Below are 17602 nucleotides of genomic sequence, written 5' to 3'. Positions count from 1 at the left end.
CGGGGCGGGGCCGGGCGGGGCGGAGACAGGAAGGCAGCCGCGGCGGAGCAGAGAAGCCGGGGCGGAGCGGGAGCCGGAGCCGGGGCCGGGGCCGGGCCAGGGCCAGGCCCGAGCAGCAGCCGCAGCAGCCCCAGCGCCACAGCGGGCGGCGGAGCAGCGGAGGCGGCGGCGGCGGCAGCACCAGCTGCGGGAACAGCACCAGCCTCAGCGGGCGCAGGGGCAGCAGGCCGGCGGCGGGCGGCGGCAGAGTCTCGGCTCCGTTGCGGGCCATGTGAGGGAGGAGGATGCTCGTGACGCCCGGCCCCCCGAGCCCCCCGAGCCTCACCGCCGCCACAGCCGCCGCCCGCCAGCCGCCCCGGTCCGCTCCCCCAGCCGCTGCCCCGACGGCCACGGCCACGGCCGCGGCGGACCCCGGGGGCCGGCATGTAGCGGGCCCGCCATGGCCGGCACGGACGGCGGCGGCGGCGGCAGCGGAGACCTGAAGACGGCCCGCCTGTGGCGGGAGGCCGCTCTGCGAGCGCGCAAGCTGCGGGGCAACCTGCGACAGCTGAGCCTGAGCGGGGCCGCGGCCACCGCCTCCTCGGACCCGGGCCCGGGATCCGGCCCCCGGCCAGCCAGCCCCACGCCTGCCCAGCGGCCACCGCCGCTCGTGCTGCCCCCCGACCTTGCCGACGTGGAGGTGCTCAACCTGGGCAACAATGCCCTGGACGAGCTGCCCGCCGGCCTGGCCGCCGCCCTGGGCAGCCTGCCCCTCCTTCGGGGTCTGGTCCTGCGCCGGAACCGCCTGCCCAAGCTGCCCCCGCTGCTGGGCCAGCTGGGCGCCCGCCTCACCGAGCTGGACGTGAGCCACAACAGGCTGGGCGCCGTGGCCGCCGAGGTGCTGAGCGCCCTGCCCCAGCTGCGCAAACTCAACCTCAGCCACAACCAGCTGGCCGACCTGCCCGCCCAGCTGGGCGCCCTGGGCCACCTCGAGGAGCTGGACGTCAGCTTCAACAGGCTCCCGCAGCTGCCGGACGCGCTGGGCCGCCTGCGTGCCCTCCGCACCCTGGACCTGGACCATAACCAGCTCACCGCCTTCCCCCCTCAGCTCCTGCAGCTGGCCACCCTTGAGGAGCTGGACGTATCCGGCAACCGGCTGCGGGGCCTGCCCGAGGAGATCGGGGCCCTGCGCGCTCTCAAGATCCTCTGGCTCAGCGGGGCTGAGCTTGGCACCCTGCCCCCTGGCTTCTGCCAGCTCGCTAGTCTGGAGAGCCTGATGCTGGACAGCAACGGCCTGCAGGCCCTGCCTGCCCAGTTCAGCCGGCTGCAGCAGCTGAGGATGCTGAACCTCTCCTCCAACCGCTTCGAGGACTTCCCGGGGGCCCTACTGCCTCTGGCCAGCCTGGAGGAGCTCTACTTAAGCCGCAACCGGCTCACGGCCGTGCCAGCCCTGGTGTCGGGCCTGAGCAAGCTGCTCACGCTGTGGCTGGACAACAACCGCATTCGCTACCTGCCTGATTCCATCGTGGAGCTGACGGGCCTGGAGGAGCTGGTGCTCCAGGGGAACCAGATCGCAGTGCTGCCCGACAATTTTGGGCAGCTCTCCCGCGTCGGCCTGTGGAAGGTCAAGGACAACCCGCTGATCCAGCCACCCTACGAGGTCTGCATGAAGGGCATCCCCTACATCGCGGCATACCAGAAGGAGCTGGCCCACTCCCAGCCTGCCGTGCAGCCTCGCCTCAAGCTGCTGCTCTTGGGCCGCAAGGCCGCCGGCAAGACCTCTCTGTGCAGGTGCCTCACTGAGGGAGGCCGGGAGGAGGGCACGCGGGCAGGGAGGGGCCGAGAGAAGGGCCACCTGGGCCCGGACGCTGGTCTGGGCCCAACCTCGAGCAACAGTAAGGGCATCGAAGTGACCAGCTGGACTGCTGATGCTGCTCGGGGCTTGCGCTTCATCGTCTATGACTTGGCTGGGGACCAGAGCTACGAAGTCATTCAGCCCTTCTTCCTCTCCCCGGGGGCCCTTTACGTCCTGGTGGTCAACCTGGCCACCTATGAGCCCTCCAGCTTCCCCTCCGCGGTGGGCTCCTTCCTGCACTGCGTGGGGGCCCGGGTGCCGCACGCCGTGATCTGCATCGTAGGCACCCACGCGGACCTGTGCGGGGAGCGGGAGCTGGAGGAAAAGTGCCTGGACATTCACAGACAGATCGCCCTGCAGGAGAAGCAGGACGCGGCTGGCTTGGGCCGCCTGGCCAGCGCCGTGGATGAGGCCCTGGCTCGCGACTTCGAGCTGCGCTGCGCCAGCCCCCACGCGGCCTACTACGGCGTGTCGGACAAGAACCTGAGGAGGCGCAAGGCCCAGCTGCAGTACCTCCTGAAGCACCGGCCCCAGATCCTGTCCCCGGTGCTGCCGGTGAGCTGCAGGGCCCCGGCGCAGCTGCAGAGGCTGCGGGCCAAGCTGCTGTCGGTGGCCGAGCACCGCGAGATCTTCCCCAACCTGCACCGCGTGCTGCCCCGCTCCTGGCACGTCCTGGAGGAGCTGCACTTCCAGCGGCCGCAGGCCGAGCGTCTGTGGCTCAGCTGGTGGGACTCGGCGCGCCTGGGCCTGCAGGCTGGCCTGACGGAGGACCGGCTGCAGAGCGCCCTGTCCTACCTGCACGAGAGCGGCAAGCTGCTGTACTTCGAGGACAGCCCGGCCCTCAAGGAGCACGTCTTCCACAACCTGCCTCGCCTCATCGACATCCTCAACGTCTTCTTCCAGCGCGATGCCGGCCTGCTGCTGCGAAAGTTGCTGCTCGGGGCCCAGGGCGAGCTGGGGCCCCAGGGGGACGGAGGAGGCGCCGCCCTCGCTGGGGAGGGCGGCGCGGGCCAGGACCCTCTGCGGGCCGCCCAGCTGCACCACTACGTGGAGGGCTTCCTCCTGCACGGCCTGCTGCCCGCCCACGTCATCCGGCTGCTGCTGCGGCCGCACGTCCAGGCCCCCCAGGACCTTCAGCTGCTCCTGGAGCTGCTGGAGAAGATGGGCCTCTGCTACTGCCTCAACAAGGCCAAGGGCAAGGCCCTGAATGGGGCCTCGGCCTCCTGGTACAAGTTCCCCTGCTACGTGCAGAACGAGGTGCCGCCTGCCGAGGCCTGGATCGACAGCTCCGGCAGCGCGGCGGCCGCGGCCCTCGCAGGGCAGTCCTTCGTGGCCGAGCAGCTGCAGATCCGGTATAGCTTCCCCGTGCTCTTCCCCCCCGGCCTGTTCGCTCGCTACAGCGTCCAGATCAACCGGCACGTGGTGCAGCGCTCCGACGGCAAGTTCCAGATCTTCGCCTACCGCGGGAAGGTGCCCGTGGTGGTGAGCTACAGGCCAGGCCGTGGTGCCCTCCAGCCCGACACCCTGTCCATCGCCAGCCACGCCTCTCTGCCCAACATCTGGACGGCGTGGCAGGCCATCACCCCACTGCTTGAGGAGCTAGACGCGCTGCTTCAGGAGTGGCCCGGCCTCTGCTATGCCGTGCACATCCTCTGCTCCAAGTGCCTTAAGAGAGGCTCCCCCAACCCGCACGCCTTCCCAGGTAAGGTACGGGGCACACTGCGGCTGGGGGGGGGGGCAGTGAGTCCTTGACCGGCCTGGGCCAGCCACTCCTTCGGGACTAGCCTAGAGCCGCTGCTGGCAGCCGAAGGAGACAAGCTTGCTGATGGTTTATGAGAGTTAAGGCTTGGCAGGCCGGCTGCAGGCCAGGGCTCTGGGTCTGAAGGTTGGACCCAAGAGCTGGCAGGGACCTTGGACGTCTCCCCGCCCAGCAAGCAGAAACTGGGGTTCTGAGAGGCAAAGGAACTTTCCTGAGGTCCCAGGGCTCACGGAATCTGCATTTTAAGCTTGGAAGGCACATTAGCCATCATCTATCTGTCCAGCCATTAAATCTGACAGACAGGATGGGGACAGGACAGGACTGGACAAGACAAAGAGTCACACAGATATTAAGTAGCAGTGGAAAGAGGAGTTCAAATCCCATCCCTGATCTTGGGCAAGTCATGCCCCTCAGGCCTCAGTCTCTCCATCTGTTAAAGAAGGGGGGTGATCTTCCGGCTCTAGGACCCTATGCTCCTGTCTGGCTGAGGCCCCCAGACTCTGAGCCAAGAGCATTTTCTCCTCCATCACTCCTCCCACCCCTTCCTTGGCAATTTTCCCAGGACGAATTGTCCTTAGGTACCTAAGGCTGGGCCAGCATAAGGTGTAGCTCCAGGCTTGGTGCAGAAGGGAGGGAGCACCAGGGGCTGTCTGTGGGTGTGTTTGTTTTCTTAAATCCTAAGGGATGTGAGACTCAGACCTCCAGAATAGGTGGCCCTCAAAGTGCTCCTGAGCAGAGGTGTTTGGCACAGTCACCCCCCCCCCATACCTTTAATCCCTCAAATTCATTGTGTCACAGGCCAGGAACATTTCTGTCCCAGATCTGGTGTAACCTAAGCTGTCTTGACCTCAGGCTCCACAGTTGGGGAGCTCCTCCTGTCTTTTCCAACTTGGTTCTGTAAATTCTGATCCCTGTGTCAAAAGGCACACCCTCCTTTTCTTTTGAGTCTTCAGGAGAACCAGAGAAAATTCCTTGGGTGCCTGCACCATGGGTGAATTGTTCCAGGAAAGGTGGATTGGACCCCCAAGGCCTGGCAGGGGATTGTTTCCCAAGCACATCTGTAGGCCCAAGCCCCGAGTGGCTAGGAGACCAGGCTGGGGAGGCCTGAAGGCTTCCCGAGTAGGAGGTATAGGCACTGGTGTACAAAAGGGGATTTCCTTGCTGTTCTGAGAACTGGCTTCTAGGGAGCTGAAGCCTAGCTTAGCTTTTGTCTTTTGCGCTGTGTGGTCATCTGAGATTGCTTTGAGGGTCCCTGTGTGTGCCTGGGTATGGAAGGGTCATGTGAGAGAGACAGGCACTTGGCTACTTCTTTCCCCCTGCTGCTGCTCCCCAAACTTTTGTGTGCCCATGCTAGGGAAGTGGGGGAAATCCAGGCCCAGGGGTAGCTTTGGGCTTCTTCCACTCAGATGGCCAAAGTCCCATCCTTTTCTGAGAACCTTTTTCTTCTAGGCTGGGTCTGGTGGGGTTGACACTGTTCCAAATGCCCTAATCAGAAACATATTTGGATATATCCTAGCCTGTGTCACTGCTGGCCTGCCCCACCCCACTTTGGCCCTCCTGCCGCATTTGGGGGACTGAAACCAAAGCCTCGTGCCTCCCTGGGTGATCTGTGTCCTCAGCTTAGTGCATTCAAGGAGACCTCTCCTCCTGGGACTGTGGAGGAACTGGACACAAGCATTTCCAATGGGCTGCCCCAGATCTGAGTCCAGGCTAATTCAACCCCTGAAAAGGCCTCCAGATTACCAGTTAACTGAGCCTGTGAGATCTTCTGTTATCTCATCACCCTGAGCCACCCTGCCTGCACCTCAGTCTCTCTTGAATTCTTTCTTCTGTTCTCAGAAGCCAGGCAGGCATTTATTATCTGTGCCCAAGGGACCACAGCTTAGAGAAGAGAAAGGGTGTCTGCTCCCCCAGTGCAAGGGGCCAGCATGGCTTAAATACCTGCTGTGTGCAGGGCACTGGGGGACAAAGGCATATGTTACATGGGCCCATTCACAGGGAGTTTACAGCCTCAGTGTGAGGAGAGAGACACAACACACACACACACACACACACACACACACACATGCCTGGAAGACAGGGAGGGTGAGAGAAATGCCAAGAGGCCCAGGCAAGATGCCCAGAGAATGTGGACGGCAGAGAGATTGCTTTGGAAAGGAGGTGGGGGCAAACTAAGTCAGGTAGGACTTCCTGGGAGAGGTGAACCCAAAGGGATTCGTGAAGGAAGGACATGTAGCAGCTGGAACCTAGTGGGGAAGATAGCGAATTCCTAATTCCAGGTGTGGGAGACGGGGAGCAAAGGGGCCAAGACAGATGGGAGGGGGCAAGAACAGTCTGGCTGGCATGTAGAGGTGATAAACAGAGGGAGGTGGGAGTTTGGTTGTTAGCCAGGTTTGCAGGACCTTGACTGACAGGATGAGAAGTCAATAGCTTCTTTGGACAACACTGAGGGGGGGTTTGAGCAGAGGGTGCCCATGAGCAGAGGAAGCCTGGAGTTAGGTCCTTGGCAGCTGTGTGAAAGGCACTGGAGAGGGGAAGGCTGACCCTGAAGGCCTTAGATCAGCTGGCAGGGCCCTGAACTGGGGTGGGGGTCTATGGGAACACAGTGGAGGGACAGGTGGGAGAGATATTTCAGAGATGGAGTTTGGGGGGCAAGGTGAAGAGAAGGTAACTGAGGCTTCAAAACCTGGATGATGTAGGAAAGTTCAAGGGGCTTGGATAGAGATCCCCAACATAGAATTGGAAAGAACTTTGAGAGGTTTCTTAAAACTGGAAGGAGTCTCAGACATCGTTGAGTCCACCACCACCCCTGTTTTACAGATGAGGAAACTGAGGCTGACAAAGGTTAACTGACTTGCCCAGAGTCATGTAACTAGTAAGCTTCTCAGGCAGGGTTTTCCTGGTGCTCTAGATAAAGTGTCAGGTGGAGATGCAGAGCTGGAGGTCCTGAAAGAGGTTAGGGCTGAACATAGAGATTTGGGAGTCACGTGAATGGAGCTGCTAATGAAAGCCATGGGAACTGATGAGACAATCTGAGGAGGGGAGAAGAGAAGGCTCAGGATGGAGCCTTTGGGAGTGCCTGTGTTTGAGGGGCAGGAGAAAGCTGAAGATCAGAAGTGGAGGCAGAGAAGGAGCAAGCATTTAGGTAGGAGGAGAAAAGAGCAGGAGAGATGAGGCAAAAGAGAGCAGCCTGAGGGGTCCCAGCGGGAGGGCTAGGGTGTGGAGCACCCCCACCCCATCCCAGCTGGGTTTGTGGCAGAGAGATTATCCAGACAAGTGCCCTCAGCCCCAAGACTGGGGGAGGGGAAAGAAGGAAGGCTTTTACCTCCAAAGGAAGGAAAACAGCTGCTAAGCAATTGATTCCCTTATTTACTGAGCACCTCCTATGTGCTGGGCGCTGCAGCTGCAAAGATAAAACTGAGTGCAATCCTGGCTTGCAGGGAGCTTGTATTCACCCTCCACAGAGAATGGGCTACACCATGTAAAGAGAGATATCTGTATCTAGCTCTATCCATATCCATACCATCCATATATAAATAGATGTTGACGCGTACACGTATATGCATTTTAGGAGGGACAAATGACTCAGGGGAGTCAGCACCAGTTTCCTATAGGCCCTGGTGCATGAGCTAAGCTTCAGTGGAAGCTAAGAGTTCTCAGAAGTGGGGAAGAGCTGGGCAGGGCGTTGCCAATGAGGTTGTAGCTGGCCAATGGGGTCCTTGTTGGACGATGTCATAAGGGGTCTGGGATGTTGGCCATTGCATTGACCCTTCCTGTCCCTTAAAAGCAAGCTCAGGCTCCTTTCCTCATCTTCTCTCTTCCCCTCTCTGACGAATGACCTGTCTTTGCAGGTGGCATTAAGTCTGCATAGGGAGAAGGGACTTTTTTTAATGGGACTTTTGCAAGAGGTAAATGAACATATGGTTGAAAAATCCTGAAATGATGAGGTTGCTGGGGTGGGAGCAAAGCATGGGTTGTTTGCACACTTCTGTACGTGGATTTCTGCCTCATCTGCTCTGGTCAGAGAGAGAGGGGTCCCCTCCCCTTTCTCGAAGCCTGGAGACTTTCCCAGAGCAGTGTGAAAGTGTGAAAATTGAGGAAGGAATTGAGGAAAGGAAGTGAGGACTTCTCTATTTTCCATTAAAGCAAGGATAAGCTGGACCAGAGAAAACCATTGGAACTACTCTAGGCCAGGCCTACATAGCCTGTCTCCCTCTCTGCTGTTTCCAAAGTGGTTGTCATAATTCTCACTCTGCTGGGAGCAGGGAAGGGCTATCAAGTGTTCAGGTGCAAAAAAGAAGGAAAAAAAACCCTATCCCCTTCATCGTCGCAAGAGGTGGCTCTCTGGGAGGGGGAAAGGAAGGGATACTGGGAGACATTTAGAGGGTGTCCAACAAAAGAGATCAATAAAGGGATTTTTGTTAACGTAGCAACAGCTGGTCCTGCAGCAGAAAGAGCCTGGGTTGGGAATAACCTGAGTTTTAATCCTTGCTCCACTACCAACAATTTTAACCATCATGCTCCTAGTAATCAGTGGCTGACGTTTCCTTGGTGTTTTCAAGTTTACCAAGTACCTTGCACATCGACCCCATTTAAGCCCCTTCTTCCTATCTGTGTGAGCTTGTCTTGGCCAGACGGAGGTGGAGAAGGGAACAAGCACTTCTTAAGTGCCTACTGCATGCCGAGCACTCTTTCCTGAAGCCTCTGCGCCTCTCTTGGAACCATTGTTCAGGTCCCTGGCCGTGTCTCTCTCTATAAAAGGCCAGTAACAACAGCTTCTTTTAAATGCTTAAGATAAATGTGTTTGCTTGACTGAGACTTGGGGAAAGAGCTCTTGAGTTCTGGCTTCCAGTTCTGACTCTGCCCCTAGGGCCTTAGATAATGACAGCCCCTGTCAGGGACTCAGTTTTGTTGTCTGTAAAATGGCCAGCTGGTGATCATCTGGGGGCCTTGCAGCTCTGAATCCTGGGGATCCCGAGGGAGCACTAGGGGTTCTGGGGGTGCCCTGGTGCCCATGCAGGAAACAAAGCCGTTGCTTCCTGCCTACTTCGGTCAGGGGGCAAGGCTGTCCCGGAGAAGGATTTGTGGTGGCTCTCACTTACTCTTTAAAGCTCAGCACTGGTCTGAGGACTGGGCTGACTCTCTAGAGAGCTGTGAGAAGACCCCAGAGGGGAGAAGGAGGCTCCAGAACTTCAGTGAAGTGAGGAAGACAGCCACAGGAGGGGTTCCATCCCTTGCCTCTATTTCTCATCCGGGCCAGTTTGCTAGTAATGTGAGCTTGGGCATGACCCACCCCTTCTCTGGGCCTCAGTTTCCTCCTCTGTAAAACAAGGGAGTGGGCTGGCTGGGGTGCAGGGTCCCAGGATGGGTGAAGCCCTCAAAGAAGCCAGCGAACAGTGATGCTGGTGCACAACCCCCACCCTGCTCTCAGCCTTGTCTGGACACTTTGCCTGAACTCCCCCTCCCCCACACCCACTGCTCCCTCTTTTCCTACCTCTCAGTTAGTTGTGAGTGTGTCCCCCATAAGTTCCTCTGGCTAGGGAGAATTAACAACATTAAAAGAGAGAAAAATGCGTCACATATCATATTTGAGTTTGGATTACATTTATGTAATAGCAGGGTGATATAGTGTATAAGGGATCTGGCCTTGGAGACAGGAAGGCCTGCGTTCAAATCCTACCACTGATTCATCCTGGCTGTGTTACCCTGAGCAAGTCACACAACCTGGGAGCTTTAGGCCCCTCTCCATGTCTGTAGGTTGCAGAAAAGGTGCTGTCCTGAATTAGTAGAGAGAGTTTCCTCCTGGTGAGTTCCCTATAGCTATGACCTGTCAGGTCCAATCCCTGTCCCTGTGACATTCATACATACACCTCTCTTGTCATCCCCCAGCTCCATAAGGGCAGGATAAGTGTCCCAGACAAACTTTGTGTCTCCTTCGGCATCCAGATCAGGGCTCTGGACTCAGAACATGCTTCAGGAATTTCTGTTGATTGCATGGAATTTTTGAAACGTTTTGACTGGTTTCAATGAATTATTTTTGATCACTTTCAGCGAATTATTTTCTCTTTTTCTTTTCTATTTTTAAAATATTCATTCTAATAAGGATTGGCTGGAAGAGCGAGAAGGAGAGATACCAAGGGAAAGCTAGGAGATGTCAAAACAAAAGATCGATAGAGCCTATTTTTAAAATGACAAAAAAAAAAAGACTGCTGAGTAAATTTAACAGCACCCAGCCTTCCCTGAGCTCCCAGGCAACAGGGCCTACCCTCTGCTAAACTCCACTCTTGTTTCTTTGTCTGTGCCTGTCTTACGGTGCCCCCCACCTTCTGCTTTGCATAGGTCCATTTAAGGGCCCAGGGTCTCAACCCTCCTAGAAGGCTTGCTCCTGGAGCGGGCGTGGGGCTTGGCTGTACTCTGGAAAATCTTCTCCCCACCCTGCTCCACCTCCAAAGACCTAGCACAAAGTCCAGATGGAATAGGTCCTTCACAGTTTGTTGAATGACTCAAAGAGTGTAGCCTTGTTGGTGGGGGTGGGGCTCTCCTTTCTCTGGCTGTTCTCACCTTCTGCTCCCTCCCTTCCTGCCCCTTTCCCCAGTGGCACCACATTCATGAGGACAGAGCTGACTGTCCTTCCATTCCCTGAATAGCTCTCTTAGTTTGACTAATGAAGCAAAAGAGGTGAGGGTCTTCCTCCATTTGCATTTCACTGGGGACAAGTCCATCCGCTGCTGTGACCTACAAAACAGTTGCTACTCTTTCTCTGGCTCCCCCAGTACTATCCAACAGATACTTTTTCTCCCCCTCTGGTTTCATTGACCCTGGTGTGCTTGGGATTTAGATGGTGGTCCATCATCCCATTGACCTCTCCCACCCTGTAGAAGTGACTCTAGGCTCTTGGGGACCCCGCAAGAGAGGCCTCAAGGCTTCTGCAGAGCTTGGAGATGGTGCGGGCCATGGTCTGTATGGCCAGTCTGAGGAAGGTGCCAGCAGAGGACTCGGAGGAGGGGGAGGGGGGGAAAGGCCGGTCACCAGGTGATGGATTCTTTGCCAACAGGAATTCACAAACCAAAGAAAATTACCAAGTGGCCCTCAGTCCCAGAGAGTCCCTTTGGCTTCTGTAGTGAGAGTGGCAGTTTGGCAGGAAAGGGGCCAGGCAGATCATGCTGAGAATGCCACGGTTCTTAGGCCTGGATCAACACAGAGTGCCTGCCCCCAAAGTCTTCATGAAGTTTTAAGGTGTTGAAGGTGACTTTGGGGAAACAATGTATTAACTGTGGGGACTCTGATGTGACGCCCTTGTCCAGCGTCCACCACAGAAGGACTGGGTCGCCTCAACCTTGATGTTCTTCTTGGAAACAAAAATTGGAAGCTAGGAGAAGATTTTACTCCTTCTTCTAGGAGAGCTGGTTTTATGGCATCTGTCCAAAGGTCACATCACTGGGTCATCTTTGCGTTGCAGTGGTCTGCAACACAAATGTACAAAAACACAAAAGTAATTACAGCTCATGCCACCACTGCTGTTGGAGAAAATGACAAAGAGGCGGAGGAAACTTCCCAAATCAGTGCATGGCCGCCACCATTAGTGGCTTCATTGCAGAGGTGGGCGTAGGGGAGGAGGGCAGAAGCTGGTTCAAACATGAGAAATGGGAGCTCATGCCTCATAGGAAGCCAGGCACCCTTACTTACCTCTTGAATGCTTTCTTCTGACTTTGTAAGGAAGGAGGTGCTGATGGGTCCAGCAGGAACCCAATAGCTTTGTAGAAAATGAAATCTTTTGGACTCTGAGTGACATTTTAACAGAGAAGGGGATCATTTTGAGATCAGCTGTCCATGAGAGGTCAGACTATCAGCTTGTTAGAGCAAACATAACAATGTCCACCAAATTGGAAGAAAGAACAAAGATGTTTAAAAGACATGTAACTAATGCCATTCCTACCTGACCCAGCTGAACAAGAGAAGTGGAAGCAGGTAAGACAACTGACCATCAGCATTTTCTAGGGAAGCTTGAGCATTGTGAATCAGTTGGTCACCACAACAAGAATGGTTGACCCCAGAAACCGCCTTGGTTTCATTACCAAGAGGTCAGGGACGACAATGCAGGGCATCACAAACTTTGAACATCAACTCATTTGTAAAAGCTGATGGAGGAAGATGGAGGAAGGTCACAAACATACCTTGTCTTGAAAAAGTAAGAAGTCAAGGAAGGAAAATGAAATTCACAGAAAGCTTGGGGAGAAACTCAACTATGCCGAGGCAGACCAAGGGCATTTATTATTGAGTGCTTCCCAAGAGCCAGACACTGGGAACATAGTACAAGCAAGCAAGACTGTCCCTGGCCTCAAGGACCTTCCATTCTAATGGGCAAGACAATTCAGAAATCCGAGCTGGAAAGGAGAGGGGGCGTGGTATGGAGACAGCTGAGCAGGGTTGTGGCGGCCTGCTTCTAGGCGAGATAAGGCTGGCGCCTGTTGGCTGACTGACGTACACTAAGCATGTAGAGGGTCTCCGTGGTAAAGTGATCTGAAGAGTGTCGGGTGGCTGTGACAGGCCTTCCATAGCAGATGACATGTGTGGGCAGTGCAGCACATTATCCCCCCAAGAATTCTGCAGGGAAGCCTTAGGAAGAGTGTCACAGAGAAGACTGTGATGAGAAGAGGAGATGGTGGTCATGGAGAGGAGGGCAGGGGAACAGATGGACAGCCCCTGCACTTCACCCAAGAGGTCCAGAGGGGTGCCTCAGTGCATTGGGGGTTCTGTGTCGGTAAGGATCAGGAGACAACAGGGAGCTATGGGAGGGCCTGGAGCAGGGGAGCACTTGGGTGGATCTGGCTGTGTTATGGAGGATGGTGGGAGGGCAGTGGAGAGAGAGGAGGCAGGAAGACCTGTGGGGAAGGAGTCATTCCTCTCCTGGGTTCCCCAATGGGACTCCTCTCGGTACCCAAGGGTGGTGGTGGGTCTCCCAGGATGCTGTTACTGTTCCAGGCCCCCCGTAGCAGCCATGGCCATGGCGGTGACTCTGGCTAAGGGTGCTTTCCCGGCATGGACAGCACTCAGAGTCAATAGCTCAGGTCTGTGTATGTGCTTTTTAGCACCTTCTCTTGCAAGGCAGGATTCCAGCAAACTGAACCTGGAGGCAGCCTGAGTGAGTGAGTGACTCACCTCCCTGGCAGGCCCAGCTGCAGCATCAGCGCCTGAAGCCAATGGGTCTGAGCATGCCAGGACAGCAGGGAGGGGAAGAGAAGAGCACTGCACTTTGGAAAGGTTGCCTTCTCAGCACAGGGAGGAGCAGGAGGGAGATGGTGCAGAAAAGTTTCTTTTGAAATTAGAGACAGATAGAGGGGGAGAGAGATAGACAGAGACACAGAGACAGAGAGAGAGAGAGAGAGACCTACTCTTTGGTCCAAGGGAAATCTGCCCTGTGATGTCAGCAGAGGCAAGAGTGGGCTTCCCCTCATTGGAAGGCTCCATACAAAGGCCAGGGGACTTCCTGTCCCATAGGGATGTTGGAGAGAAAGCTTTGACTCAGCTGCAGGCTGGACCAGAAAGCCTCTGAGGTCCTCCTGGACCTGAAGACCAGGTGGTTCTGTGAGCAGTCTGAATAGCAGGCTGGCCAGCAGGGTGAGGAGGGGCTGGTGGCCTTGAATTAGAAGACCCTGGTTCACAAAGACCAGAAATATCCTTCCCGTTTCCCTAAGGACCACATCCTCAGCTATGTCTTGGAGCCCACCTGCCCCCTTCACTTCTGCTGACCGGGGCATTGTACAAAAGGGCTAGGCTGGAATAGAGAAAGGGAAGGGTGAAAAGGGAGCCATCACTCTCCCCCAGGGTTTGTTGGGTGTGCAGCTGCTGTGTTCTGGGTGACTCCCAGCCCATGAGCTCTGCCAGAGAACACCCCCCACCACAGGTAGACCAGGCCTCTGTGGCACACCTCCCCTGCCAAGGCAGGACGTGGCCCGGGGATTTCCTGGCTCTGAGGTGAGGCCCCGGATGCTCTCAGTGCCTCCTGAGAAGGCTGCAGCTGTTTCCTCTGCCGAAGGGGCAGAGAGCTCATTGCCCTGCCAGGAACTGCAAACTCGCTGTGCCTTTCAGTGCTGAACCCTGGAGGAGACACACAGACCCGTGCGAAAGGGGTCCTGCCCTCAGGAGGGCTACAGGTGTAGGGCTCAGAGTCTAGCCTGGAAGCCTCGCCTTCAGAGAGGGATCGAGGCTCAAAGACACAGTGGCAGGGCTATCTTAGAGAGAGTGGATGGGAAAACATAGCTGAGCAACTCAGAGGTCTTCTCTGACCTTGGAGCGATCGGGTGACACCGGAAGGTCCCTGGTTTCTCCAACGTGGATTTCGGGGCATCACCACAAACAATGGGCCAGCTGGCGTCCCGGCTTCTGGTGGCCAGCCTCCCTGGCTGCGCGGCTGGGCCGGTCCTCCGATGAGAGCTGCCTTCTCTGTAAGGGCTGTGGGGAGGGAAGTACCCTGGGGAGCTTCCTGAGCTTCCCTGGGAGGAAGTCAGCCTTATTTTCTGGAACCATCGTCCTCCAACCCCTCTCCCCACCAGAGCTGGGATGCCTCCCGTGAAGAGTAGCAGAGCAGATCGCCGGTTTGGCAGAGGAACGGCGTATACTGCGGGGAGTCCTGTGGCCACGGTCTGGAAAGATAAATCGGAGCCCTCCTGACTTCTGGTCTGGATTCCGCCCACCTCTCTAACTTCCCTCCCTGCCTCTCCGATCCGTCCGCACACAAAGGGACGTTCCTAAACCACAGACCCGCCGTGTGCTGCCCTGCTCCACGCTACAATGCATGGCTCCCATTACCTCTGGGACCAAACGCAAATTGTCCTGTTTGGCGCGGAGAGCCCTTGGCAACCTGGTTCAATCTGCCTTTCTAGTCTGGTCACCAGGCATTCCCGGACCTGTGAGAGGCCACAGTCCTGCCGCACTAGCTTCTTGCTTTTCACACGGATACTCACACATCTCCCACCTCCTTGCCTTTGCACGGACAGGCCCCCATGCCTGGAATGCCCTCCTGCCTCACTTTCGCTGCTCAGAATCCCTAGGTTCCTTCAGAGCTCTGATTCTCCTTCCCCTTCTCCTCTAAGCCTTTCTTGATCTCTCTGGCTGCTGCTGCCTTCTCACCCCTGCCCCTAAAATACACTGAATTTATTTTGTACATGTTTTTGCACGCATTTGTTGCCTCTCCTAATAAGTGGAGCAGGAATGAGTCCCATTATTATCCTCTCCCCCATCTAACCTTTGTGGTATGAAACAGTAATTTCATTACTGTAAGGAACTCCCAGTATGGAAACTCCCTCTAGTGATACAAATAGGCAGCTCACTGGTACCTTGGGTCCGAGCAGCAGAGGCTGTCCAGAACCCCTCTCCCCATTTGACCGGTGAAGATACACACAAAATAAATCCCAAGTGTTGGAGGAAGGGCCGGGTACTAGCAGTGCTTACAAGGCTGTGGTTACCAGAAGGTAAGGGTGAGGTGGGAGGGCCTTCCAGGAATGAAGCAAAGTCACAGAGGCAGGAAATGAATGCCAGGTACAGGGACGGTGGTCATAGAGTGGGAGGGAAAGTAATGTGCACTCAGCCTGTGAAGGACTCTAAATATTTTGTCCTTACAGTAATAGGGAGCCAGTGCAGGTTTCTGAGTGAGGGAACGGTGTGGTCAGAGCTGGGCTTCGAGAGCACCAGTTTGGCAGCTGTGGAGAGGAGGGCTCAGAGAGGGCACTGGCTCCGGCTGGGGCCACTGGAGGGGGAGCTGCTGGGGACTTTGGACTGTGACCAGACCCCCAGCTGGAGAAGGTCTCTGGTAAGGTAGGATGGCAGCCTCTCGGGCCCAGGGCCTTCCTCATGGAATGAACACCGAGGCTGGAGTGTGCTTACTCACGAATGACCCTTTGGTTCCAGGCCATAAATCTGCCAGCTCCTTGGGCCGTGTAAGAATTGGGACACGTTCCACTCTTGGGGAATTTCCATGTGAACTGTGGCCCACCATGTGCCAGGAGGGAGAGGCAGATGGCTCTGATAGGCCCAGAACCGCATCTGGTTACCTTGCTTGGTAAAATACTGGCAGTTCTAGAATGCTTCTCTAGGTAAAAATGGCTCTTCTGTCCCTTTTCCCTCGCAGGCTCAGGAGCCCTCCTGGGATCAGGAGAGGGAAGGGACCAGACCATGGAAACCATTTGGCTTTTATAGATCAGTAGAAGCCCAGACCTTGAGCGGCCTGTCCATGGGGGCGGGTCAGGGAGCCAAGAGAAAGTCCAGACTAAGATGCAGTTCTCTCCATTCCAGACTTAGCAGCTCTATGCCGTCATATGTTCTTTGCAAAGTACAGCAAAGTCATGGGCATTTGTGGCTTTAGAGATGATTCTTCATCCTCTCATGTCTAAGCTCATTTAGTCTCTGAAGAGGAGAATGATACTGAACCTTGTTCCCGATTTGTCTCTGTGGGTCCCATGTGGATTGAGCCCCCATCATGGGGTGCCATGTGGGTTTCAGAACAAGGCAAGGGCAGGAAAGGCCTTTCTTCTCTGGGACTCCTGGACCCACTTGTGGTTTGCTTTTTTGTACTCATGAGAACTCATAGCTTGTAGACATCTGGCACAGAGACTCAGGTACCAGAAAACAACTTCTGCTGCTTTTTCACACAGCTGCCCAGATCTAGCTCCTCTCCCGGCGTCCGCCCAATCTGGAAGCAGTGATAGCTCAGCATTGCCACATCAGATGCTATTTTTTCAAGTCAATCGACAATAAGCCCAGTGGAATCTTGGTGTACTTTTCATTCAACTGCACACCCACAACACATCTGAGGTATCTGAGTCTAAAGGCGGCAGGTTGCCTGTCATTGATGGAAAAAGTAAGGCAAGGCAAGGAAGCAAGCATTGATGAAGCCCCAACTAAGGGTCCCGTGCACAGGACTGGGAATTCTGATGGAAGCAAAAAGAAAGCCCATCCCTGACCTCAAGGAGCTCCTGTTCTAATGAGGAAAGTCAGTGCACAAGAGGGAGAAGTGAGGTGGAGAGGGAAGGGAGAGAGGCACGATGCCAAAGCCCGGAAAATCAGGGGCAGAACCAGGAAGGGAAGGCAGAACTGGAAGAAAAGAGCATCTTGGGGAAACTTCACAAATGTTTCCCATTTTCCATCCTGTCCTTGTCCCGTCAACTTCAACCTTAAATGTTCCTTGGAAGACCTGGTTGGAAGTTCTCACACCAAGATTTCTGCCAGCTTGTTTGTCCTTCCCTTGCCTCTTGTTATTTGGGGGCAGTTAGGTGATGCAGTAGAGAGAGATCTGAGCCTGGAGTCAGGAATGCTAGATCTGCGATCCTGGGCAGGTCACTGACTCTGTCTGCCTCCGTTTCTTCATCTATAAAATGGAGGTAATAATAATGCTACCTATGTCCTAAGGTTGTGGTGAGGATAAAATGAGACTATATTTGTTAAGTGCTTTGTAAACCTTAAATTTTAGATATCATTATCATCACCATCATTATTTTGTGAGGCCGTACTACTCAAGATGTTCCACTATCCACAGCCCCGTGGGATTTTGTAAATGCACTTTTATTCTAAACAAGTGTTCTTTGGACCACTTCACTTTGCAAAGAGATCAAATGTCTAATGACAGAGACACTCTTCTGACCTTCTTTTGTAGAGATTGCTTTCTATCCATTGGATCTCCATACAAAATGGCGGTGGGCCATGCTGATGTCTGTTTCTCTATCTTCTCTTTTTTTTTTATGCGTTGGTGGCTTGTTTACGTGGGTGAAGTCCGAGCTGCTTTCATTGCCGATCATATCTTCTCATTTCTATTCTTCTAATTTGGTGTTGATCTTGATCATTGGGCCAAGAAACTGGCCATCTGACTAGGCACTGACCTCTGGTTCTACTCCCTACCTCAGTAACCAGTCGGCTACAGTTCTGGTCTGTTAGACAGCCCATTTAGTTTTTAAGGATGCTTTCTGTGATTGCCATGACCAGCACCTCCCGTGTCTCTCAGAGAAAATCTTCCTGCT

The 17602-nt window shown here is 55.3% G+C and overlaps 1 protein-coding gene across 1 annotated transcript in view; it reads left to right on the top strand.

Annotated features, from left to right (window-relative positions):
* The first annotated feature begins 24 nt into the window (after positions 1-24).
* Positions 25-17602, top strand: part of MFHAS1 (multifunctional ROCO family signaling regulator 1) — a 54820-nt gene continuing 37242 nt past the window's right edge. Inside the window, exon 1 of the mRNA XM_020976732.2 lies at positions 25-3536. Within this exon, the coding sequence (XP_020832391.1) occupies positions 440-3536 (3097 nt within the window). The 5' untranslated portion in view covers positions 25-439. The remainder of the gene's footprint in view (positions 3537-17602) is intronic.

Source organism: Phascolarctos cinereus, unplaced genomic scaffold (genome assembly GCF_003287225.1).
Source record: "Phascolarctos cinereus isolate Bilbo 61053 unplaced genomic scaffold, phaCin_HiC Scaffold_9;HRSCAF=440, whole genome shotgun sequence".
In the NCBI taxonomy this organism is placed as follows: Eukaryota; Metazoa; Chordata; class Mammalia; order Diprotodontia; family Phascolarctidae; genus Phascolarctos; species Phascolarctos cinereus.
The sequence above is the reverse complement of the archived record's forward strand: the minus strand, read 5'-3'. Positions and strand labels throughout refer to the sequence as shown.